Raw genomic sequence first — 25,942 nt, 5'->3', positions numbered from 1 at the left:
ATTATGTTCCGGGAACAGCCAGGCTTCAGATCATAATATTTGTCATGGTAACCAAATTCGCTAATTACTAAGAACTTGCAACCTTATGACATGTCCGTCCCCGATTCCCAAAGTGTTCGCCAAATGAATTCAGCTTTTCGACCCCATCCTATCACAGAAGCCTGGGTGAGCATATCAACCTCCTCAATAATAATTTCTCACTTTCCCAACTGAAATTAAAGCTCTTCTAAATAGCTTCAAGCTTCTCAAAGGAGATTCGTTTCTTAATCTATTCAACATTTTAAGATACATTTTACATTATGTTCCGGGAACAGCCAGGCTTCAGATCATAATATTTGTCATGGTAACCAAATTCGCTAATTACTAAGAACTTGCAACCTTGTGCCATGTCCGTCCCCGATTCACAAAATATTCAGCAAATGAATTCAGCTTTTCAATCCCATCCTATCACAAAAGCTAGGGTAAGCATATCAGCCTCCTCAATAATAATTTCTCACTTTCTTAACTGAAATTAAAGCTCTTCTAAATAGCTTCAAGCTTCTGATAGGAGATTCGTTGCTTCTGTTATTCAAGAGTTGGCAAAAAGAACAACAGGTGTGTATGAATTGACCAGCTGGTCACACGATTCCCCAAGCTGCAATTTCCGTGGTGACTTGAAATCTATAGAGGATGCAAAAGAACTGTGGCAGCGGTGGGATTCGAACCCACGCCTCCGAAGAGACTGGTGCCTAAAACCAGCGCCTTAGACCGCTCGGCCACGCTACCCATACGGACCTCGGCTCTTAATCTATTGAACAGTCTAAGAAACATATTCCGGGAACAGCCAGGCTACAGATCTTTATATTTGTCATGGTAACCAAATTCGCTAATTACTAAGAACTTGCAACCTTATGACATGTCCGTCCCCGATTCCCAAAGTGTTCATCAAATGAATTCAGTTTTTCCATCCCATCCTATCACAGAAGCTAGGGTAAGCATATCAGCCTCCTCAATAATAATTTCTCACTTTCTCAACTGAAATTAAAGCTCTTCTAAATAGCTTCAAGCTTCTGATAGGAGATTCGTTGCTTCTGTTATTCAAGAGTTGGCAAAAAGAACAACAGGTGTGTATGAATTGACCAGCTGGTCACACGATTCCGTAAGCTGCAATTTCCGTGGTGACTTGAAATCTATAGAGGATGCAAAAGAACTGTGGCAGCGGTGGGATTCGAACCCACGCCTCCGAAGAGACTGGTGCCTAAAACCAGCGCCTTAGACCGCTCGGCCACGCTACCCATATGGACCTCGGCTCTTAATCTATTTAACATTCTAAGAAACATAATCCGGGAACAGCCAGGCTACAGATCATTATATTTGTCATGGTAACCAAATTCGCTAATTACTAAGAACTTGCAACCTTGTGACATGTCCGTCCCCGATTCCCAAAGTGTTCATCAAATGAATTCAGCTTTTCGACCCCATCCTATCACAGAAGCCTGGGTAAGCATATCATCCTCAACAATAATAATTTCTCACTTTCCCAACTGAAATTAAAGCTCTTCTAAATAGCTTCAAGCTTCTCAGAGGAGATTCGTTTCTTAATCTATTCAACAGTTTAAGATACATTTTACATTATGTTCCGGGAACAGCCAGGCTTCAGATCATAATATTTGTCATGGTAACCAAATTCGCTAATTACTAAGAACTTGCAACCTTGTGCCATGTCCGTCCCCGATTCACAAAATATTCAGCAAATGAATTCAGCTTTTCCGTCCCATCCTATCACAGAAGCTAGGGTAAGCATATCAGCCTCCTCAATAATAATTTCTCACTTTCTCAACTGAAATTAAAGCTCTTCTAAATAGCTTCAAGCTTCTGATAGGAGATTCGTTTCTTCTGTTATTCAAGAGTTGGCAAAAAGAACAACAGGTGTGTATGAATTGACCAGCTGGTCACACGATTCCCCAAGCTGCAATTGCCGTGGAGACTTGAAATCTATAGAGGATGCAAAAGAACTGTGGCAGCGGTGGGATTCGAACCCACGCCTCCGAAGAGACTGGTGCCTTAAACCAGCGCCTTAGACCGCTCGGCCACGCTACCCATACGGACCTCGGCTCTTAATCTATTGAACAGTCTAAGAAACATATTCCGGGAACAGCCAGGCTACAGATCTTTATATTTGTCATGGTAACCAAATTCACTAATTACTAAGAACTTGCAACCTTATGACATGTCCATCCCCGATTCCCAAAGTGTTCGCCAAATGAATTCAGCTTTTCGACCCCATCCTATCACAGAAGCCTGGGTAAGCTTATCAACCTCCTCAATAATAATTTCTCACTTTCCCAACTGAAATTAAAGCTCTTCTAAATAGCTTCAAGCTTCTCAAAGGAGATTCGTTTCTTAATCTATTCAACATTTTAAGATACATTTTACATTATGTTCCGGGAACAGCCAGGCTTCAGATCATAATATTTGTCATGGTAACCAAATTCGCTAATTACTAAGAACTTGCAACCTTGTGCCATGTCCGTCCCCGATTCACAAAATATTCAGCAAATGAATTCAGCTTTTCCATCCCATCCTATCACAAAAGCTAGGGTAAGCATATCAGCCTCCTCAATAATAATTTCTCACTTTCTTAACTGAAATTAAAGCTCTTCTAAATAGCTTCAAGCTTCTGATAGGAGATTCGTTGCTTCTGTTATTCAAGAGTTGGCAAAAAGAACAACAGGTGTGTATGAATTGACCAGCTGGTCACACGATTCCCCAAGCTGCAATTTCCGTGGTGACTTGAAATCTATAGAGGATGCAAAAGAACTGTGGCAGCGGTGGGATTCGAACCCACGCCTCCGAAGAGACTGGTGCCTTAAACCAGCGCCTTAGACCGCTCGGCCACGCTACCCATACGGACCTCAGCTCTTAATCTATTGAACATTCTAAGAAACATATTCCGGGAACAGCCAGGCTACAGATCTTTATATTTGTCATGGTAACCAAATTCGCTAATTACTAAGAACTTGCAACCTTATGACATGTCCGTCCCCGATTCCCAAAGTGTTCGCCAAATGAATTCAGCTTTTCGACCCCATCCTATCACAGAAGCCTGGGTAAGCATATCAACCTCCTCAATAATAATTTCTCACTTTCCCAACTGAAATTAAAGCTCTTCTAAATAGCTTCAAGCTTCTCAAAGGAGATTCGTTTCTTAATCTATTCAACAGTTTAAGATACATTTTACATTATGTTCCGGGAACAGCCAGGCTTCAGGTCATAATATTTGTCATGGTAACCAAATTCGCTAATTACTAAGAACTTGCAACCTTATGACATGTCCGTCCCCGATTCCCAAAGTGTTCGCCAAATGAATTCAGCTTTTCGACCCCATCCTATCACAGAAGCCTGGGTAAGCATATCAACCTCCTCAATAATAATTTCTCACTTTCCCAACTGAAATTAAAGCTCTTCTAAATAGCTTCAAGCTTCTCAAAGGAGATTCGTTTCTTAATCTATTCAACATTTTAAGATACATTTTACATTATGTTCCGGGAACAGCCAGGCTTCAGATCATAATATTTGTCATGGTAACCAAATTCGCTAATTACTAAGAACTTGCAACCTTGTGCCATGTCCGTCCCCGATTCACAAAATATTCAGCAAATGAATTCAGCTTTTCCATCCCATCCTATCACAAAAGCTAGGGTAAGCATATCAGCCTCCTCAATAATAATTTCTCACTTTCTTAACTGAAATTAAAGCTCTTCTAAATAGCTTCAAGCTTCTGATAGGAGATTCGTTGCTTCTGTTATTCAAGAGTTGGCAAAAAGAACAACAGGTGTGTATGAATTGACCAGCTGGTCACACGATTCCCCAAGCTGCAATTGCCGTGGTGACTTGAAATCTATAGAGGATGCAAAAGAACTGTGGCAGCGGTGGGATTCGAACCCACGCCTCCGAAGAGACTGGTGCCTAAAACCAGCGCCTTAGACCGCTCGGCCACGCTACCCATACGGACCTCGGCTCTTAATCTATTGAACAGTCTAAGAAACATATTCCGGGAACAGCCAGGCTACAGATCTTTATATTTGTCATGGTAACCAAATTCGCTAATTACTAAGAACTTGCAACCTCATGACATGTCCGTCCCCGATTCCCAAAGTGTTCATCAAATGAATTCAGCTTTTCCATCCCATCCTATCACAGAAGCTAGGGTAAGCATATCAGCCTCCTCAATAATAATTTCTCACTTTCTCAACTGAAATTAAAGCTCTGCTAAATAGCTTCAAGCTTCTGATAGGAGATTCGTTGCTTCTGTTATTCAAGAGTTGGCAAAAAGAACAACAGGTGTGTATGAATTGACCAGCTGGTCACACGATTCCCCAAGCTGCAATTTCCGTGGTGACTTGAAATCTATAGAGGATGCAAAAGAACTGTGGCAGCGGTGGGATTCGAACCCACGCCTCCGAAGAGACTGGTGCCTTAAACCAGCGCCTTAGACCGCTCGGCCACGCTACCCATACGGACCTCGGCTCTTTATCTATTGAACATTCTAAGAAACATATTCCGGGAACAGCCAGGCTACAGATCTTTATATTTGTCATGGTAACCAAATTCGCTAATTACTAAGAACTTGCAACCTTGTGACATGTCCGTCCCCGATTCCCAAAGTGTTCGCCAAATGAATTCAGCTTTTCGACCCCATCCTATCACAGAAGCCGGGGTAAGCATATCATCCTCAACAATAATAATTTCTCCCTTTCCCAACTGAAATTAAAGCTCTTCTAAATAGCTTCAAGCTTCTGATAGGAGATTCGTTGCTTCTGTTATTCAAGAGTTGGCAAAAAGAACAACAGGTGTGTATGAATTGACCAGCTGGTCACACGATTCCCCAAGCTGCAATTGCCGTGGTGACTTGAAATCTATAGAGGATGCAAAAGAACTGTGGCAGCGGTGGGATTCGAACCCACGCCTCCGAAGAGACTGGTGCCTTAAACCAGCGCCTTTTTTTTTCTTGATAAAATTTATTCACAGGAATATAATACAAACGCAGACAGTGCTGACACTGCCACCACAAAAATAAAATGGTTATCACAGAAGTAGGGTGGCAGTGGATAACATTCCGATTCTACAGAAAGAAAATATGAGAAATAGTCTTTTACATTTGATTATCTAAACACGTCTTTACAGATACAAAAAGATGAATGCAGATTGAACACGTTCTTTATACGTTACATGTTTCTATTCTAGAGGAGGTTTGAGAACAATCTCATTTCCATCTAATGTGATAAATGTATTGGTCATTATATATCTTTGAATAAAGATATGTAATTGATTCATTTTTGAATAGTGAAACAACAAAAGGCTGAAATGCCGCTTAATCAAAGATTTGAAAAAAGCTTTCATGTGAAATGAGATTGTTTCCTGACTCATAATAACTCTTCTTTTAAATACAGCAATGCGATATATTGACAATACAATGTTCATGAACGGTTTACATGACAACTTCTTTTCTGGCAGGAATCCGAACAGAAACCAGAGATTTAACTGTCCAAGACTAAACCCTGAATCTTGACAAACATCTGTCAACATGTCAATTAATAGAGATTGCAAGGAAGATAACTCTTGGCAGAAGATAAACAAATGTAAAATGTCCTCTGTTTCATTTTGACACACAGGACAAACATCAGTGTTTGACAATCCAATTTTGCACAGTTTATCATATGTAAAGATAATATTGTGAGCAATTTTAAAATCCAACTGTATAGAGTCTGTTGATTTATCTTTCTGCCACACATTCAGCCAAATATCTTTCCAATTAATGTCCAAAGCAATATTATTCCAAAAAGAAATAGCAACTGGCTTTTTGAAGTGTTTTTGTCTGAATATTTCGTAGCAAAATTTAGCTGTTAAAACTTCAACTGACATGTCCTGTCCATCAATCGTGCAGAAGATGTCTCCAGAGGGAAGGTTTTTGCCGACATCAGACAAAATGATATTTTTCCATTCTGATGGAAGCGCGTATAAAATGATTGCATAGCATTGTTGTATAGTGTTTTTGTCCATTTCAGGTAAAGTATCACGTACAATGTCTACAATAATTTGTGAGGACATGAATTTTGGAATAACTTCAAAACAAATATGTTTAATACAAATAATTCCACTTGAAATAAACGATTGAAACATTAGAGTTTTTCCATTGAAAGTAATTAATGGATTTTTGAAAAGTGGTTGGTTCATGATATCATCTACATTTTGAAGCAAGGGTCTTTTCCCTCCAGTAATTTCATTCCATGCAGATAAAAGCTCAGCATAAAATGGGCTTATATCTTGTAAATCACCCTTATTATGTTCAAGAGATAAAACATGAATTCCCAAGTTCATTTTCAGAAGATGTGACATAAAATATAGCATTGTTTGTTTCCAAATACAATTAAGCTGGGAATTAGCAAAAGCCCTCAGCAACTTAAGTCTCAGTGCATATTTTTTAAAACACAACTTTGGTATATTCAGACCACCATCTAAACAAATACCAATACAGGTATCTGATGTTATTTTGGCAGTTTTATTGTGCCACAAGAATTTACTAAACATATGAGTAAATCTATGCTCAACCCATTGTGGGACAGGTAGTACAGTAAACGCATACCATAAGCGGGAACTCATAAGGATATTTATTACAACTGCTCTACCCTGTAGAGTAAGTTGTCTACGTAACCATGAATTTAACAATGTTTGAATTTTGTCCATTTTCTTTCTCCAATTCAACGTTTCACACATTGCTTTATCCTTGCCGAAATAAATGCCTAATATTTCAACACAATCTTTTTTGATTTTAACCGGGACGTTGATTGAACAGTCACGAAGGTTATTTTTACCCAACAACAAAACTTCTGATTTTTCGATGTTGATTTTTGCTCCCGTTCCTTCACAGTATGAGTTAACTGTGCTAAATGTTTCTTCGACGGAGTTGACATCTGAAACAGTGATTGAAGTGTCATCAGCATGTTGATATATCAAAGAATAAATGTCATTGTTGATACTTATTCCGTGGATTTCAGGATTGTTCTTAACTAGGAGATTAAGTGGCTCTGACACCAAAACGTACAGCATGGAGCTCATTGGATCTCCTTGACGAACACCACGAGTTAAAGGAAAATAAGGCGTCAAATGGCCATTGCATTTAACAGAACTATGTATATCAGTATAGAGAATTTTAATCCATGAGATGAAGAAATCTCCAAAGTTAAATTTTCTGAGAATTTGAAATAAGTATTGATGTGAGACCCTGTTAAAAGCTTTCTCTTGATCTATTTTGATGAGATATGAATCATCATCATCACGATTATTTACAATGTCAATAACATCTCTTAGGGAGTGAAGGTTGTTAGCTATGTCTCTTCCTGGTACACAGCAAGATTGTTCAGGGGAGACAATTGAGGACATGACAGTTCGTAATCTTAATGACAACACTCTGGATATTAGTTTACAATCTACATTTATCAATGAAATAGGCCTGTAACATTTAATGTCTCTCTTGTCACCTTTCTTTTTATAAAATAAACTAATTATGCTCTTTTTCATGGTACGTGAAAGACTGTTTTCTTTGTGTACACAATCAACAACTTGTATGAAGAAGGGGCATAAAATGTTCCAAAACTTCAAATAAAACTCAACTGTTAGACCATCTGGGCCTGGTGATTTATTTTTCTGCATACCTTTGAGTGCCACGGTAAGCTCACTCTGAGAAATATGTACTTCGCATGAATTCCTCTCATCTTCGGAAAGCTTGTCCTTGATATTATTAACAATGTCCTGTTGTTTTTCTACATTACAGTGTTCAGCAGTGAATAAAGAGGAGTAAAATTGTTGAGCAGTATCCAAGATATCCTCTGTGTTGTTGGCTATTGTACCGTCTCCTCTGAATAATTCTTTGATCGAGTTTGCTTGCTGTTTTGTTTTTTCTAGATTTAAAAAGTATGAGGTATTTCTGTCGGAAACGAGCGTCCACTGGGCCTTTGACCTGAGAATGGCTCCTTTGCATTTGTTAATCTCGTATGTCTCCAGCTCATTTTCTATTGATTGTAAAACAGAAGATACATAGCCAGGAATGGAGGATATCTTATGATATTCTATTCTAAGCTTATTTTGAATTTTAAAATAATCAGCTTTTTCGTGATTGCTTTTTTTGGATGCATAATACCTGGAAAACTTTTTGAACTGATATTTTAAGTTATCCCACCATATCAATGGTTCAGTTTTAAGTAAAGGGCACCCTTTTGCCTCTTCTATTATTTCAGTGATCTTTTGATAGAATGTGCAATCGTCAAGAAGCTGATTATTAAAAATCCATACACCAGGACCCCTTTCTATAGGAGAAAAGTCTAACCTTGATACAACAATGTTGTGATCACTCACAGAGGAATATCTAATGTAACAGTTGATCATATTTGAAATAAGGTTTCTTGAAACAAATATCAGATCGATCCGAGATTGTTTAATAACTCCTAATACAGACTGTATTCGAGAAAACTCTTTTTTGTCATAGTTCTTGTACCGCCATATATCAATTAGGTTGTTTTTGTGAAGAAAGGTGTTTAACACATTGCTACTTTGGATGTTAAATGTTGTGTTATTGGGACCTTTATCAAGTGAAGGATCAAGAATTTCATTAAAATCTCCAGCGCAAATTAAATGCTCATGATTAACCCATTTCATTAAATCATTGAAAAATAGTATTCTCTCTCTAGGATCGTTTGGGGCATACACATTTAATAAAATCACTGTTTTATCTTCAAGAGATAGAGACGCCTTTAGTAGTCTTCCATCAATGTCTTTTTCAAGCATGGCCACCTTTTCTTCAAAGTCAGGAGAGATCAAAAGAGCAACTCCTTTTCTAGCATTACCAGCATTGGAGTATAAAATTGTTCCTGGCCATAAATATATATATTTTTCAATGAATTCATCAGACCAAAAGGTCTCCTGCAAAAAGGCAATATTGACATGGGAGTTCGTTAGTAGAGAGAATACATTTTGCATTTTTGTGACATCACGGAGTCCATTCACATTCCATGACCATGTTGTGACCATTGCAAATATAAATATGAAATGTATGTACAAACACATTGTTAGTTTATACACCGTTCTCAGACACGCCAGATATTTCTCGTCGATCGTTAACCTTTTCTTCTTTCTTCTTCTTTTGTTCATCTTTTTTACTTTCTCTCAATTTATTTTTTAAGTCATTGTTCTGAAGTACACAGTCTGTGATCTTGGGTTGTATTTTATTTCTTCTTCCTCTTTTCTTCGAAGATTTAAAAGGTGTTATATTTTCATGTCCATCTTGAGGCAACGACTGTCTCATTGTCTTATCATCACTCTCCATGTCATCTCCAACACGGTTATTTGTACAAGGAATTTCAGAGGCTTGATCAAGTTTTTCGTCTTCATTTTCTTCTCCTTTTTCCTCTATTGGTCCATCTTTGTTTCTTTTCTTTTCTTCAGGCTCAAAGTCCTCAACAGATGTATCATCATTATCTAAAGGATCTTCATCCCAGGACCTTTCAGGGGCTAGTTCCTTTTCTTGCTCCGACTCGTCTGACATGCTGTACTGACCGTTGTCTTCCTCGTCTAGGAAACAGCTGCAGCTACCAATAGGTAGAGAGCACAGTTCACAACTACGTTTAAGTCTTCTTTCTGTGTTGCAGTTTTTGGCAATGTGGCCATGTCCGTTGCACTTAAAGCATTTGGTATTTGGGCATTCTTTAACCATATGGTCTCCCGAGTTGCATTTAAAACACAATCGTTCTTGATTATTATGAATGACTCGAAAGTATCGATAACCATCTAATGTGTTGAAACCCATGGAGTATGGCAAGGATTTACACTCAGGGGGGAAAGCGACGCGCACATACCTGGTACCATCAAAAATGCTAGTGCCTTTCAGGGTCCTGTGTTTAATATCACTTTTCAAAGTGATACCCCTTTTGATCAACATGTTTTCAATTTCCTCATCATCAATGTAGGGTGGAAGGTGTAGGAATGATACTACGACGCTTTCACAATGAAGTAACCTGAAGTTAATCGGTGTACCTCCTATTTTCAAGTCATCAGTTTCTGCAAGAATCCTTGCCTCGTTACTGTCTGGGACAGTGACATCATAGCATTCTGTTCCTTTTAGGACGCACGCCCATACATCGGACACATATTCCAATAGCGCACAAGATAATACACTAGCACTAATCACTTTGTTGTTACCAACATTCACTTCAATAGTGCAATCTTTCAGATATTTTCTCTTCTGTTTGGTGTCCGCCATTTTGAACCCAGTGAGCGTGGGAGATTCAAAGACAACCAAAGTCAATAGCATGCACAAACGTGCATGCAAATGTTTAAGGTCTTCGGACAACTACATATCAAAGTGTTGCCTACCTTGTTAGCGTAAATCTGGTATTCCACGGAACTTGTGAACGATTTAATATGAGAATCTGTGTTGCTCGATCGTCAGCACGTCCACACACCTCCGAAGCAAGGGAGGTCACCAAACCAGCGCCTTAGACCGCTCGGCCACGCTACCCATACGGACCTCGGCTCTTTATCTATTGAACATTCTAAGAAACATATTCCGGGAACAGCCAGGCTACAGATCTTTATATTTGTCATGGTAACCAAATTCGCTAATTACTAAGAACTTGCAACCTTATGACATGTCCGTCCCCGATTCCCAAAGTGTTCATCAAATGAATTCAGCTTTTCCATCCCATCCTATCACAGAAGCTAGGGTAAGCATATCAGCCTCCTCAATAATAATTTCTCACTTTCTCAACTGAAATTAAAGCTCTTCTAAATAGCTTCAAGCTTCTGATAGGAGATTCATTTCTTCTGTTATTCAAGAGTTGGCAAAAAGAACAACAGGTGTGTATGAATTGACCAGCTGGTCACACGATTCCCCAAGCTGCAATTTCCGTGGTGACTTGAAATCTATAGAGGATGCAAAAGAACTGTGGCAGCGGTGGGATTCGAACCCACGCCTCCGAAGAGACTGGTGCCTAAAACCATCGCCTTAGACCGCTCGGCCACGCTACCCATACGGACCTCGGCTCTTAATCTATTGAACATTCTAAGAAAAATATTCCGGGAACAGCCAGGCTTCAGATCATTATATTTGTCATGGTAACCAAATTCGCTAATTACTAAGAACTTGCAACCTTGTGACATGTCCGTCCCCGATTCCCAAAGTGTTCATCAAATGAATTCAGCTTTTCGACCCCATCCTATCACAGAAGCCGGGGTAAGCATATCATCCTCAACAATAATAATTTCTCCCTTTCCCAGCTGAAATTAAAGCTCTTCTAAATAGCTTCAAGCTTCTGATAGGAGATTCGTTTCTTCTGTTATTCAAGAGTTGGCAAAAAGAACAACAGGTGTGTATGAATTGACCAGCTGGTCACACGATTCCCCAAGCTGCAATTGCCGTGGTGACTTGAAATCTATAGAGGATGCAAAAGAACTGTGGCAGCGGTGGGATTCGAACCCACGCCTCCGAAGAGACTGGTGCCTTAAACCAGTGCCTTAGACCGCTCGGCCACGCTACCCATACGGACCTCGGCTCTTTATCTATTGGACATTCTAAGAAACATATTCCGGGAACAGCCAGGCTACAGATCATTATATTTGTCATGGTAACCAAATTCGCTAATTACTAAGAACTTGCAACCTTGTGACATGTCCGTCCCCGATTCACAAAGTGTTCGCCAAATGAATTCAGCTTTTCGACCCCATCCTATCACAGAAGCTAGGGTAAGCATATCAGCCTCCTCAATAATAATTTCTCACTTTCCCAACTGAAATTAAAGCTCTTCTAAATAGCTTCAAGCTTCTCAAAGGAGATTCATTTCTTCTGTTATTCAAGAGTTGGAAGAAAAACAACAACAGGTGTGTATGAATTGACCAGCTGGTCACACGATTCCCCAAGCTGCAATTACCGTGGAGACTTGAAATCTATAGAGGATGCAAAAGAACTGTGGCAGCGGTGGGATTCAGCAAATGAATTCAGCTTTTCCATCCGAACCTATCACAGAAGCCGGGGTAAGCATATCAGCCTCCTCAATAATAATTTCTCACTTTCCCAACTGAAATTAAAGCTCTTCTAAATAGCTTCAAGCTTCTGATAGGAGATTCATTTCTTCTGTTATTCAAAAGTTGGCAAAACCAACAACAGGTGTGTATGAATTGACCAGCTGGTCACACGATTCCCCAAGCTGCAATTGTCGTGGAGACTTGAAATCTATAGAGGATGCAAAAGAACTGTGGCAGCGGTGGGATTCGAACCCACGCCTCCGAAGAGACTGGTGCCTTAAACCAGCGCCTTAGACCGCTCTGCCACACTACCCATACGAACCTTGGCTCTTAATTCATTGAACAGTCTAAGATAATATTCCGGGAACAGCCTGGCTACAGATCATAATATTTGTCATGGTAACCAAATTCGCTAATTACTAAGAACTTGCAACCTTGTGACATGTCCGTCCCCGATTCACGAAATATTCAGCAAATGAATTCAGCTTTTCCACCCCATCCTATCACAGAAGCTAGGGTAAGCATATCAGCCTCCTCAATAATAATTTCTCACTTTCTCAACTGAAATTAAAGCTCTTCTAAATAGCTTCAAGCTTCTGATAGGAGATTCGTTTCTTCTGTTATTCAAAAGTTGGCAAAAACAACAACAGGTGTGTATGAATTGACCAGCTGGTCACACGATTCCCCAAGCTGCAATTGTCGTAGAGACTTGAAATCTATAGAGGATGCAAAAGAACTGTGGCAGCGGTGGGATTCGAACCCACGCCTCCGAAGAGACTGGTGCCTTAAACCAGCGCCTTAGACCGCTCGGCCACGCTACCCATACGGACCTCGGCTCTTAATCTATTGAACATTCTAAGAAACATATTTCGGGAACAGCCAGGCTTCAGATCATTATATTTGTCATGGTAACCAAATTCGCTAATTACTAAGAACTTGCAACCTTGTGCCATGTCCGTCCCCGACTCACAAAATATTCAGCAAATGAATTCAGCTTTTCCATCCCATCCTATCACAGAAGCCGGGGTAAGCATATCAGCCTCCTCAATAATAATTTCTAACTTTCTCAACTGAAATTAAAGCTCTTCTAAATAGCTTCAAGCTTCTCAGAGGAGATTCGTTTCTTAATCTATTCAACAGTTTAAGATACATTTTACATTATGTTCCGGGAACAGCCAGGCTTCAGATCATAATATTTGTCATGGTAACCAAATTCGCTAATTACTAAGAACTTGCAACCTTGTGCCATGTCCGTCCCCGATTCACAAAATATTCAGCAAATGAATTCAGCTTTTCCATCCCATCCTATCACAGAAGCTAGGGTAAGCATATCAGCCTCTTCAATAATAATTTCTCACTTTCTCAACTGAAATTAAAGCTCTTCTAAATAGCTTCAAGCTTCTGATAGGAGATTCGTTTCTTCTGTTATTTAAGAGTTGTCAAAAAGAACAACAGGTGTGTATGAATTGACCAGCTGGTCACACGATTCCCCAAGCTGCAATTGTCGTGGAGACTTGAAATCTATAGAGGATGCAAAAGAACTGTGGCAGCGGTGGGATTCGAACCAACGCCTCCGAAGAGACTGGTGCCTTAAACCGCTCGGCCACGCTACCCATACGGACCTCAGCTCTTAATCTATTGAACAGTCTAAGAAACATATTCCGGGAACAGCCAGGCTACAGATCTTTATATTTGTCATGGTAACCAAATTCGCTAATTACTAAGAACTTGCAACCTTGTGACATGTCCGTACCCGATTCCCAAAGTGTTCATCAAATGAATTCAGTTTTTCCATCCCATCCTATCACAGAAGCTAGAGTAAGCATATCAGCCTCCTCAATAATAATTTCTAACTTTCTCAACTGAAATTAAAGCTCTTCTAAATAGTTGCAAGCTTCTCAGAGGAGATTCGTTTCTTAATCTATTCAACAGTTTAAGATACATTTTACACTATGTTCCGGGAACAGCCAGGCTTCAGATCATAATATTTGTCATGGTAACCAAATTCGCTAATTACTAAGAACTTGCAACCTTGTGCCATGTCCGTCCCCGATTCACAAAGTGTTCGTCAAATGAATTCAGCTTTTCGACCCCATCCTATCACAGAAGCCGGGGTAAGCATATCAGCCTCCTCAATAATAATTTCTCACTTTCCCAACAGAAATTAAAGCTCTTCTAAATGGCTTCAAGCTTCTCAGAGGAGATTCATTTTTTCTGTTATTCAAGAGTTGGAAAAAAAACAACAACAGGTGTGTATGAATTGACCAGCTGGTCACACGATTCCCCAAGCTGCAATTGTCGTGGTGACTTGAAATCTATAGAGGATGCAAAAGAACTGTGGCAGCGGTGGGATTCGAACCCACGCCTCCGAAGAGACTGGTGCCTTAAACCAGCGCCTTAGACCGCTCGGCCACGCTACCCATACGGACCTCGGCTCTTAATCTATTGAACATTCTAAGAAACATATTTCGGGAACAGCCAGGCTACAGATCATTATATTTGTCATGGTAACCAAATTCGCTAATTACTAAGAACTTGCAACCTTGTGCCATGTCCGTCCCCGATTCACAAAATATTCAGCAAATGAATTCAGCTTTTCCATCCCATCCTATCACAGAAGCTAGGGTAAGCATATCAGCCTCCTCAATAATAATTTCTAACTTTCTCAACTGAAATTAAAGCTCTTCTAAACAGCTTCAAGCTTCTCAGAGGAGATTCGTTTCTTAATCTATTCAACAGTTTAAGATACATTTTACATTATGTTCCGGGAACAGCCAGGCTTCAGATCATAATATTTGTCATGGTAACCAAATTCGCTAATTACTAAGAACTTGCAACCTTGTGCCATGTCCGTCCCCGATTCACAAAATATTCAGCAAATGAATTCAGCTTTTCCATCCCATCCTATCACAGAACCCGGGGTAAGCATATCAGCCTCCTCAATAATAATTTCTCACTTTCTCAACTGAAATTAAAGCTCTTCTAAATAGCTTCAAGCTTCTGATAGGAGATTCGTTTCTTCTGTTATTCAAGAGTTGTCAAAAAGAACAACAGGTGTGTATGAATTGACCAGCTGGTCACACGATTCCCCAAGCTGCAATTGTCGTGGAGACTTGAAATCTATAGAGGATGCAAAAGAACTGTGGCAGCGGTGGGATTCGAACCAACGCCTCCAAAGAGACTGGTGCCTTAAACCGCTCGGCCACGCTACCCATACGGACCTCAGCTCTTAATCTATTGAACATTCTAAGAAACATATTCCGGGAACAGCCAGGCTACAGATCATTATATTTGTCATGGTAACCAAATTCGCTAATTTACTAAGAACTTGCAACCTTGTGACATGTCCGTACCCGATTCCCAAAGTGTTCATCAAATGAATTCAGCTTTTCCATCCCATCCTATCACAGAAGCTAGGGTAAGCATATCAGCCTCCTCAATAATAATTTCTAACTTTCTCAACTGAAATTAAAGCTCTTCTAAATAGCTTCAAGCTTCTCAGAGGAGATTCGTTTCTTAATCTATTCAACAGTTTAAGATACATTTTACATTATGTTCCGGGAACAGCCAGGCTTCAGATCATAATATTTGTCATGGTAACCAAATTCGCTAATTACTAAGAACTTGCAACCTTGTGACATGTCCGTCCCCGATTCACAAAGTGTTCGTCAAATGAATTCAGCTTTTCGACCCCATCCTATCACAGAAGCCGGGGTAAGCATATCAGCCTCCTCAATAATAATTTCTCACTTTCCCAACTGAAATGAAAGCTCTTCTAAATGGCTTCAAGCTTCTCAGAGGAGATTCATTTTTTCTGTTATTCAAGAGTTGGAAAAAAAAGAACAACAGGTGTGTATGAATTGACCAGCTAGTCACACGATTCCCCAAGCTGCAATTGTCGTGGAGACTTGAAATCTATAGAGGATGCAAAAGAACTGTGGCAGCGGTGGGATTCGAACCCACGCCTCCGAAGAGACTGGTGCCTTAAACCAGCACCTTAGACCGCTCGGCCACGCTACCCATACGGACCTCGGCTCTTAATCTATTGAACAGTCTAAGATACATATTCCGGTAACAGCCAGGCTACAGATCATTATATTTGTCATGGTAACCAAATTCGCTAATTACTAAGAACTTGCAACCTTGTGACATGTCCGTCCCCGATTCCCAAAGTGTTCATCAAATGAATTCAGCTTTTCGACCCCATCCTATCACAGAAGCCGGGGTAAGCATATCAGCCTCCTCAATAATAATTTCTCCCTTTCCCAACTGAAATTAAAGCTCTTCTAAATAGCTTCAAGCTTCTCAGAGTAGATTCGTTTCTTAATTTATTCAACAGTTTAAGATACATTTTACATTATATTTCGGGAACATACAGGCTTCAGATCATAATATTTGTCATGGTAACCGCACCCCCCCTTAAGTAAAAAAGTTCCCCCTTTTTCCACCTTCAAAAATACCCCCCAAAAAACCAAACAAAACAATCTAAATAAATCAACAAGTGTAAATATATAGAAAAACCTGTGGATTATATCAAAAATAAATAAAAGGATTCAGGCCCATACATTATTGTCAAAATGCAAAATGCGACAATGCAAAATGCCAAACGTTCTTAATCACTGGAGAAGTTGGCCAGCGTTTTTTGATCTTCCATGTCTTGTGCCTCTCGGCTCAGGCGTCGTTTTGGTTGAGCCGACCGTAATTGAGCAGCCTGCTCGCGTTGTACTCTTCTAGGCCCTGAGACAGGGTCTCTCCGTGGCAGCAAACAGTCTCCTGGATCATGGAACTGGCGGTTCCTCCTCTGCACAATAGTGATTATTCCTGGAAGGGAAGTCTGCACATGTTTTAATGCCTCTGGTTTACGCTGGAAGACCCTCCGGCAGATGGAGCACTCCCTCAGATTATGGTTAGGGCGGTGTGCCCAGACCCAATGGTACACCATCTGCCGGTATTTCGTGAAGTGTCTACTTGTGCAACCCTCCACGGCACATGTCATGCCTTCATCTGGCCAGATAGGCCGTTCCCTTTCAGTAAACTCAGACATTTCGGCCTCACTGACTTTAATTTGCAGTTCCATCTGAAAGCAGAACTTGAAAAGCAGATCTATTCCCAGTGAAAAAATATATAGTGGTCAAGTTTGCCCATCCGGAACCCCTTCAAGAAAAACAAAACAACCCCAAAACAACAACAAACACAATCAAACGACAATGGAACTATCTACATATCACTGAACACAAACCCCCTCCCATCTAACTGGGACTAAACCTTATTCGCGGTTTGATAGTCCTCCCCACACGAGTTCTCACAGCTTCGGGAGATCCTACTCCCCCCTCTGAAAAGGATCCCTCCGTGTCCGCAAATGTGAGGTCTTGGACCTCCGCAGCAGCGCGTCTTCCTCTGGTTGATTCAACCAATTCCTGGGACATGGAGAACCCTCAATTGGTTTTAGTTGATCAACATTAACGCTGATAACTGGCTTCCCCAGACTCCTCTGGATTCGATATGTTGTAGGGGACAGCTGACCTACTAGCAAATAGGGCCCATCCCATCCCAACCCTAACTTCTGATTGGCCTTAGGCGGATACCATCGCCAAACAAAGGAGCCTCCTTCATAAGATCTAGCCTTCAACTTGTGGTCATAGTTTCTCTTTTGTAATTGAGCGGCTCTACCTAACTGGTCATTTGCAAACTGAAATATGTCTTGCGTGGTCTCCCTCAACCATTTCACATATTCACTAGGGCAACGGTCACAATCAGTTGCAGGTGGGGTACCCACCATGAGATATATCGGTTGACTTACTTCTCGATCCAACATCATTAGATTGGGTGAGCAGTGAGTGCTCTTGTGCTCGGAGGCTCTATATGCCATAAGTAGGTATGGTAGATGGTCGTCCCAATCTAAGGGTTCTTGATCAGAGTAAATGCTGAGCATCTGCTTTAAGGTCATATTGAAGTGTTCAACTAACCCCTCTGATTGAGGTCTATAAGGGGTAGTTCTAGTTTTATCAATCCCTAACAAATGGCACACTTCTTGGAATAAATGAGACTCGAACTCTCTCCCCAGATCGGTGTGAATCTGCTCAGGACATCCAAATCTATAGATCACCTCAGACACTAATTTGTCAGTGACAGATAATGCTGTGTGATTTCTCAATGCAAACGCTTCCTTCCATTTGGTGTAATAATCTCCAACTACCATAATGTACTCATTGCCATTTCTACTTATAGGTAAAGGACCAACAATATCTATGGCCAGACATTCCATAGGAGCTCGTACAGTAAACTGTTGTAATCGAGACCTGCCTCGTCCTGGACCTTGTTTACAGCGCGCGCACAAGTCACAAGATTTCAACCATCTTTTAATGTCTTCAGACATTCCTGGCCAATAAAATCTGGTTTTGATAGATTTCATAGTTTTATCTCGACCGAAGTGCCCAGCTGTATGTGAAGTATGCAAATGTTCAAAAATGGATGTACGTACAGCGGTTGGTGCTACCAACTGTAAACGAGAGCCAAAAATATCAGATTCTACCTGACGGTACAACAGTCTATTCTCCAGCCTAAGATCTTGCCATTGTCCCCATAGCATCTTTGCATCTGAACTCCAATCTATGATTTCTGATTTCTCAGGTTGACCACCATCCACTGACAACAACTTCAATACTGGACCTATGCCTAGGTCAGCTAATTGCCAATTAGCTCATCCCGAGTCCATACTGGTAACCAGTTAGCCACGCCACTACGAGCTGCAGAGTCATTGAATAGTCTACCGCCTACTCCAGAACTATCAGAGCCGTCATCCGTAGAATTCCCATCTCCCTCCGAATCAGTAGGTATAACATTCCTCTCCTCTACTTCAATCGGACTGACAGGTTCAGGTGACTGAACACGGCTTTCTGCAACTTGCAGATCATCAATAGGCTCTATGGATGCGACCAACTGACTATCATGCTGACTACAAGCCAAATCTGAAGAATGACAATCAAGACACTTCTCAAATGTACACCTTCGCTGTGACCTACGTGACAATGCATCTGCATTCTGATGCTTTCTACCAGGCCTATACTTGATCTCAAAATCATAGGTTTCTACAACACTAAGCCACCTTGCTAATATTCCTTCTGGATCCTTGAAGTTTTGCAGCCGAATCAAAGGAGCATGATCCGTGCGCAAAACAAACTTTCTGCCATAGAGAAAGTGTCTAAAGTGCTTAAGGAATGTTACCACTGCCAGAAGCTCACGTTTGGTTGTGCAATAGTTGCGTTGTGACTGTCCCAGAGTATGACTTGCATATGAAAGAACTTTTTCCTCCCCTTCCTGCACCTGGGACAATACTGCACCTATACCGAACCCGCTAGCATCTGTATCAAGCACATAAAGTCCCTCGTCTTGAGGGAAAGCAAGTACTGGAGCAGTTATGGCACATTGCTTCAACTGATCAAACGCCTTCTCACAATCCTTAGCCCATTGAAATGGTATACCCTTTCAAGTGAGCTGCACCATAGGAGAAGCGATATCCAAGAAGTTAGGTACAAACTGCCGGTAGTAACCTACAAGACCTAAGAAACTGCAAATATCTGACCGGGTCTCTGGTCTAGGCCAACTTTTGACAGCTTCTACCTTTTCAGACCATTGGCTGAGACTATTTGTCCTAGAAAAGCAACTTCAGGTTGAAAGAGCATACACTTTTTAGGTTTGAGTTTAAAATTAGCTTGTCTAAACTGAATGAAAACTAACCTAAGATTGTTTAAAGCGGACTGAAAATCTGACCCAAAAACGATGACATCATCCAGGTAACACAGACACTTTTTCCACTTCAATTTCCCAGTACCCTGTCCATCAACCTCTCAAAAGTAGCTGGAGCGTTAGTGACTCCAAACGGCATGACATTGAACTGATGGAGTCCGACATGAGTAGCGAAAGCAGTTTTATGCTTAATTTCGGATCCATTTTGACTTGCCAATATCCGCTAGATAAGTCCAGGGTACTAAACCAATGACAACCACCTAACGTTTCAAGTGTTTCATCTATTCAGGGAAGAGGATAGGCATCCCGTAAAGTGATGTCATTCAATTTTCTAAAATCAATACAGAACCTGCAGGATCCATCTTTTTTGGTTACTAGACAAACAGGAGCAGACCAAGGACTACTACTCAGCTCTATATTGTTCTGTTGCAACATCTTGTCAATTTCCTCCTCTACTAACTGTTTCTTAGTTAAAGGAACCCTCCTAGCAGGTAATTTGATAGGGGTTGCTCCAACAGTATTGATGGTATGCGTAATCTCATCTGTCTGCCCCATCAAACCATCTTCACTGACGAAAACATTCTGAAATTCTCCCACTAAATCAGAAACAGACTGTTTTTGGCTTTCTGAAAGATCAGTGGAAAAGCAATCAACCAGTGACTGCAGTGTCTAGGTAAGTCCTGGCCTTCAGCATTAGCGGTAACAACATCCTCACACGCAACCAATTGCTCTACCATGCCAACTGTACCCATTACGGATGAACTATCTATGGTTACCCTCTTGCTATTCATATTTAGCACTGAAATGACTACTACATCCTTGTCAGGTTGGACTAGACTTCTAGCCACAAAAATTCCTTTGTTTCTCCAATGAACCGTCAACAGTACATTTGATTAATTTCTAACCTTATCAATAATTCTGACCCGTGCACAATTGCTTGTGTTCAATTTGTACAACTTGAGCCTACCTCTAGATGTAGACAGTGTCTTTCGTCTCACATATACCTCACCGTCAGAATCCTCCAGGAAATCCATGCCAAGAATACTACCCATAGTACCCAAATCTGCAACCACAAACTCTTGTTGAAACTGCACGTTTCCAACACAAAACTCAAAACAAGCAGAACCATGAACAACTTTAGGTGTACCGTTGGCCGTAAAAGAAATCTTTATGAACTTCCAGTTTAAGGACATCATCTTGTGAGATATTCGAGACTGGAGAACGCAAAACAATTTTCTCCCGTGGACTAGACATACCAGTCCTCGTTGACGAAGATGACTTCATCGGTTTCCCTACACCTGATGCTGACAAAGATAACCTCTCTCCCAACCCAACACCATGGAGTGAAGATTGCTTCACCAAGGGATCTACACTATTCCCTTCCAACTTAGGTAAATCTACTTGCACTCCAATATCAACAGTTAAAATAGTTTTGTCTTTCACATCAGGTGAAGATAACTTCACCGGAACTACATCTTCACGTGGCCTACCCATCTGTCCAACATTGGCTGAAATCCCAGCCTCAATCGCAGCCGCATCTAGTTTCCCGATTCAGGTTTATTGGTAACAGACTGATGTGGTAAACCCAGCTTTGATAAGTAAGGACACCTATCACGAAAATGACCTGGTTGATTGCAGACATAGCAGGTATTGGGCCTAACACTACGTAAGCTACGTTTGAAACTTTCCAGACGATCATCGATCAACTTGGCAACTGCCTCAAGTGTCACCCCAGTACTACCAACTGGTTGAACAGTTTGATTGATTCCTGCTACTCCGTCTAAGGTTTCAGGTTTCTTTCTCCTGCTACCATCCACAGCTTCAAACTCCATGGCGTATGAAATAGCATTTTCAAGTGTTTGGGGATGTGCAAAAGTGACATGTTTCCTCATGTCAAAGCTATGCAGGCCAGTTAAGAACTGATCAATTAAATGTACCTCTAGTGATGAATAAGTGCTGGTAGGGTAAGCTAAATTTGCTAATCTCCGGAGCTGATACCCATAATCCGAAACTGTTTCGTCATGACCTTGTCGACGATTTCGGAATTCACTTCTATAGGCTACATTACGTTCTACTGGGTTGAAACGCTGACTCAATGCATTTTTGACCGCCTGATAACTATTGAGTTGTCCTAACGTAAGATTACTCAAAAGTTTTTGTGCTGCGCCCCTCAAACACATACTAAGTTGTTGAGCCTTTTCATACTCGGTCCACCCATTCCATGAAGCAACTTGTTCAAAATGAACAATATAATCTTGCCAATCACATGACGTCCGGTCAAATTTGTCAGGTCTAACTTCCCGATGAGAAACCCTAGTCTTTTCAAATTCTGACAAAACAGTGCCCGCTGTATTTAATGACCTTGCACTATCACAACCTCTGGGTCTCGGAAAATAAACCCTTGACCTATCCTGTGACATTCCTGGTGTACTGAAATGAACTGAACGACCACCCGTCATGATGCCGTCTGGAAAAGAGTGACCAAACAACGGATAATCAGCGTTCCGATGTGCAGGTGCGTTATAGCTTGACCCCAAATATGTATCCCTGCCAGCTTGCCCACTCCTTAAATCGACTGTATCTTCTACAAACGGTAGAAGTGTGTACGGTGTAGAGGTAAGAAACGTATTTTGCTGAGGGAGTGGTAACTCACTTGTCAAATCGATAAGAAAATGATCATCATCTCAGACAGAACTGACCAATTTAAACCTAAACCTTCAGTCATATTTTCACTTGAATTTTAACTTTACAGAAACAGACTATAACTAGAAATTGAAAAATATAACCCGATCCTGGTCTCGGCACCAAATCTGTAATAGGCTCCCTCTAAAGCCTGTAAAAAGGCGCCCAGTGACAGTAGAATTATAGACATATTTGACAAAAGGTCAGATGTTATACTGCCTTATTTTGCGTTGTGTTTTCTTCTCTCTGGGCAGTATTCTTATGTCTCTACATTCTAGGAGGCTCCTGACCAGGTTATCAATTCTAATCAGAAAGAAAACACAAAGAACGGAGTTAGGTTTAAAGTTTATTTAACAAAACAAAAGGGGCAAAATCCTAACCTTATCTATTCCCTACGTAATTTTCCCCCTTCCCTACCTACTTAAACCTATTCAACCGTATAACTAAACTTGTACTATTAACCACCCGTCTAACTTAACTCCCAAAAGTAAAACGTCTATAAACAAACCTATTCAATCACTGCTCTACTTTTCCCCCACCCATACCATCTTAATCTAACACCTCAATGAAAGCCCTATAATAATAATGAATGATCCTGATTCAGGACGCGGGAGTCGACCGTGCTTACCAGGTACTGGTGAGTGTCGACTGACGATTTCCTACCCAGGGTAGGCTTATAAAGCCAACACGCGGACCATGTGTCCAGGAAAACGGACACAACCAATGAACACGCTCCTTACATCTCAGCTCTCTCAATCATGGCTTCCGCCTAGCCGAGCATGCAAGAAGCGTGCCGTCGTCACGTCTTCCCAGCCACTACGCCCGCGTGGGCATAAGCCACTACGCGAGGACTACAAAGATAGGTACTACGTCAGCCGTTCAACTCACCCTTAAACTAACCAACCCACTATGTTCTTAAATATATATATTTACCCACAATAACCCCCGGTCGACTACACAAAGAACTTGCAACCTTGTGCCATGTCCGTCCCCGACTCCCAAAGTGTTCATCAAATGATTTCAGCTTTTCGACCCCATCCTATCACAGAAGCCGGGGTAAGCATATCAGCCTCCTCAATAATAATTTCTCCCTTTCTCAACTGAAATTAAAGCTCTTCTAAATGGCTTCAATCTTCTCAGAGGAGATTCGTTTCTTAATCTATTCAACCGTTTAAGATACATTTTACATTATATTCCGGTAACAGCCAGGCTTCAGATCATAATATTTGTCATGGTAACCAAGGTCGGTAATTCTTAGAACTTGCAACATTGTGCCATGTCCGTCACCGATTCACAAAATATTCAGCAAATGAATTCAGCGTTTCGACCCCATCCTGCCACAGAAGTTAGGGTAAGCATATCAGCCTACTTAATAATGATTTCTCCCTTTCTCAACTGAAATTAAAGCTCTTCTAAGTAATTTCAAGCTTCTCAGAGGAGATTCGTTTCTTAATCTATTCAACAGTTTAATAACATACATTTTACATTATATTCCGGGAACAGCCAGGCTTCAGATCATAATATTTGTAATGGTAACCAAATTCGCTAATTACTTAGAACTTGCAACCTTGTGACATGTCCGTCCCCGAATGCCAAAATGTTCAGCAAATGAATTCAGATTTTCCATCCCATCCTATCACAGAAGCTGGGATAAGCATATCATCCTCAATAATAATTTCCCCCTCTCTCAACTGAAATAAAAGCTCTTCTAAATAGCTTCAAGCTTCTCAGAGGAGATTCGTTTCTTAATCTATTCAACAGTTTAAGATACATTTTACATTATATTCCGGGAACAGCCAGGCTACAGATCATAATATTTGTCATGGTAACCAATTTCGCTAATTACAAAGAACTTGCAACCTTGTGCCATGTCCGTCCCCGAATACCAAAATGTTCAGCAAATGAATTCAGCTTTGCGACCCCATCCTATCACAGAAGCTGGGATAAGCATATCATCCTCAATAATATTTTCTCCCTTTCCCAACTGAAATTAAAGCTCTTCTATATAGCTTCAAGCTTCTCAGAGGAGATTCGTTTTTGAATCTATTGAACAGTTTAAGATACATTTTACATTATATTCCGGGAACAGCCAGGCTTCAGATCATAATATTTGTCATGGTAACCAAATTCGATAATTCTTAGATTTTGCAACCTTGTGACATGTCCGTCCCCGATTCACAAAATATTCAGCAAATGAATTCAGCTTTTCCATCCCATCATATCACAGAAGCTAGGGTAAGCATATCAGCCTCCTCAATAATTCATTCTCCCTTTCTCAACTGAAATTAAAGCTCTTCTAAATAGCTTCAAGCTTCTGTTAGGAGATTCGTTTCTTCTGTAATTCAAGACTTGGCAAAAAAAGGACAGCTGGTGTGTATGAATTGAACAGCTGGTCCCATGATTGTCCAAGCTGCCCATTTCCCACTGGTTGATAATGTACAGTGTTTCGGAAGATAAATGTGTTCACAACAATTGATTTACCTCCGAAGGTTAGATTTTATTGTATCCATAATCCAAACAATGATTTCATTTTGGCAATTTTATTTTATTTTTAATCCAGGTCAAGGAAAATCCCAAGTATTATAAGACAGTCGGTTTGTACTGCAGCAGGAATGTTGAAAAAAACAAGATCCAAGCTGTTTGTACCTATACACAAAATGACTGATTGGGAAAAATAACTTTGACTCCAGTAGCTGAACACATTTCATTCACTGTTAAAATGGTATAATAAACAGATTGGACATCAGATGCCATAACTGAAGTATCATCAGTATGTTGATATGAGGGTGATGTGCAATTGTGAGATATTTTTATGCCATGAATATGCACATTATTCATTATAAGCAAATTAAGAGGTTCACTGATGATGACATACAGTAAACGTCTAAGTGGATCTCCTTGGCTTACAGATTGACTTTAGGAAAAATATGGTGTATAACTTTGACACTATTTTTCATGTCAGTGTATAAAATCTTTATCCGTGATTTGAAATTATCACCGAAGTTCAACTTTTCTAGTGTTTTGAACCAAAAATGAATGAGAAACTCTATAAAAAGCCTTCTCCTGGTCAATAGTGACAATATAATCAGCGCCTATCAGTGCTAATTACCCCCGGCCTCCCGTTTGTTCATTGTCAAATTACCAATCAGTGATAATTTAGTCCTAGCTTCCAGTTGTCCATAATTATCAGCGCTAATTACTGTAAAGTGTTGGCTTCCATTGTCTATCGCCAATCACCTATCAGCGCCAATTATTTGTTGGCTTCTCTTGTAAAGTTTCAAGCTCTTGTTGTCTTATTACTTTTTTTGTCCTTACATGTACATATATATGCTCTCTGGCTCCATATCATTCATTCACCTGATGAAGGAGTAAGTATATGCTGAGTATGTAGACAGCATATATAATCTTAAAAGTAACAAGGCAGCTGGTATAGATGATACCATTCCTGAATTCTTTAAAC

General features: G+C 40.5%; 1 protein-coding gene, 12 non-coding genes and 1 pseudogene across 13 annotated transcripts; all 14 read right to left on the bottom strand.

Moving 5' to 3' along the window:
• Positions 1 to 683: 683 nt before the first annotated feature.
• Positions 684 to 765, bottom strand: Trnal-uag (transfer RNA leucine (anticodon UAG)). Its single transcript has one exon. It is a non-coding gene; the product is annotated as a tRNA-Leu (tRNA).
• Positions 766 to 1,192: 427 nt separating this feature from the next.
• Trnal-uag (transfer RNA leucine (anticodon UAG)) lies at positions 1,193 to 1,274 on the bottom strand. The gene has a single exon. It is a non-coding gene; the product is annotated as a tRNA-Leu (tRNA).
• A 723-nt stretch (positions 1,275 to 1,997) lies between these two features.
• On the bottom strand, positions 1,998 to 2,079 carry Trnal-aag (transfer RNA leucine (anticodon AAG)). The gene has a single exon. It is a non-coding gene; the product is annotated as a tRNA-Leu (tRNA).
• Positions 2,080 to 2,802: 723 nt separating this feature from the next.
• Trnal-aag (transfer RNA leucine (anticodon AAG)) lies at positions 2,803 to 2,884 on the bottom strand. The gene has a single exon. It is a non-coding gene; the product is annotated as a tRNA-Leu (tRNA).
• Positions 2,885 to 3,903: 1,019 nt separating this feature from the next.
• Trnal-uag (transfer RNA leucine (anticodon UAG)) lies at positions 3,904 to 3,985 on the bottom strand. Its single transcript has one exon. It is a non-coding gene; the product is annotated as a tRNA-Leu (tRNA).
• Positions 3,986 to 4,412: 427 nt separating this feature from the next.
• Positions 4,413 to 4,494, bottom strand: Trnal-aag (transfer RNA leucine (anticodon AAG)). The gene has a single exon. It is a non-coding gene; the product is annotated as a tRNA-Leu (tRNA).
• A 4,615-nt stretch (positions 4,495 to 9,109) lies between these two features.
• LOC139454994 (cylicin-1-like) lies at positions 9,110 to 9,748 on the bottom strand. The gene has a single exon (XM_071236582.1). The coding sequence runs from the start codon at positions 9,746 to 9,748 to the stop codon at positions 9,110 to 9,112; it is 639 nt and encodes a 212-aa protein (XP_071092683.1).
• Positions 9,749 to 10,979: 1,231 nt separating this feature from the next.
• Positions 10,980 to 11,061, bottom strand: Trnal-uag (transfer RNA leucine (anticodon UAG)). Its single transcript has one exon. It is a non-coding gene; the product is annotated as a tRNA-Leu (tRNA).
• A 427-nt stretch (positions 11,062 to 11,488) lies between these two features.
• On the bottom strand, positions 11,489 to 11,570 carry Trnal-aag (transfer RNA leucine (anticodon AAG)). Its single transcript has one exon. It is a non-coding gene; the product is annotated as a tRNA-Leu (tRNA).
• A 715-nt stretch (positions 11,571 to 12,285) lies between these two features.
• On the bottom strand, positions 12,286 to 12,367 carry Trnal-aag (transfer RNA leucine (anticodon AAG)). The gene has a single exon. It is a non-coding gene; the product is annotated as a tRNA-Leu (tRNA).
• A 426-nt stretch (positions 12,368 to 12,793) lies between these two features.
• On the bottom strand, positions 12,794 to 12,875 carry Trnal-aag (transfer RNA leucine (anticodon AAG)). Its single transcript has one exon. It is a non-coding gene; the product is annotated as a tRNA-Leu (tRNA).
• Positions 12,876 to 14,392: 1,517 nt separating this feature from the next.
• Trnal-aag (transfer RNA leucine (anticodon AAG)) lies at positions 14,393 to 14,474 on the bottom strand. Its single transcript has one exon. It is a non-coding gene; the product is annotated as a tRNA-Leu (tRNA).
• A 1,518-nt stretch (positions 14,475 to 15,992) lies between these two features.
• Positions 15,993 to 16,074, bottom strand: Trnal-aag (transfer RNA leucine (anticodon AAG)). Its single transcript has one exon. It is a non-coding gene; the product is annotated as a tRNA-Leu (tRNA).
• A 5,195-nt stretch (positions 16,075 to 21,269) lies between these two features.
• On the bottom strand, positions 21,270 to 23,465 carry LOC139454993 (uncharacterized; annotated as a pseudogene).
• Between the last annotated feature and the right edge of the window lie 2,477 nt (positions 23,466 to 25,942).

Source organism: Haliotis cracherodii, unplaced genomic scaffold (genome assembly GCF_022045235.1).
Source record: "Haliotis cracherodii isolate W230 unplaced genomic scaffold, xgHalCrac1.p SCAF_11, whole genome shotgun sequence".
Taxonomy (NCBI): Eukaryota; Metazoa; Mollusca; class Gastropoda; order Lepetellida; family Haliotidae; genus Haliotis; species Haliotis cracherodii.
Note: the sequence above shows the minus strand (reverse complement) of the source record. Positions and strands in the feature narration are given on the sequence as shown.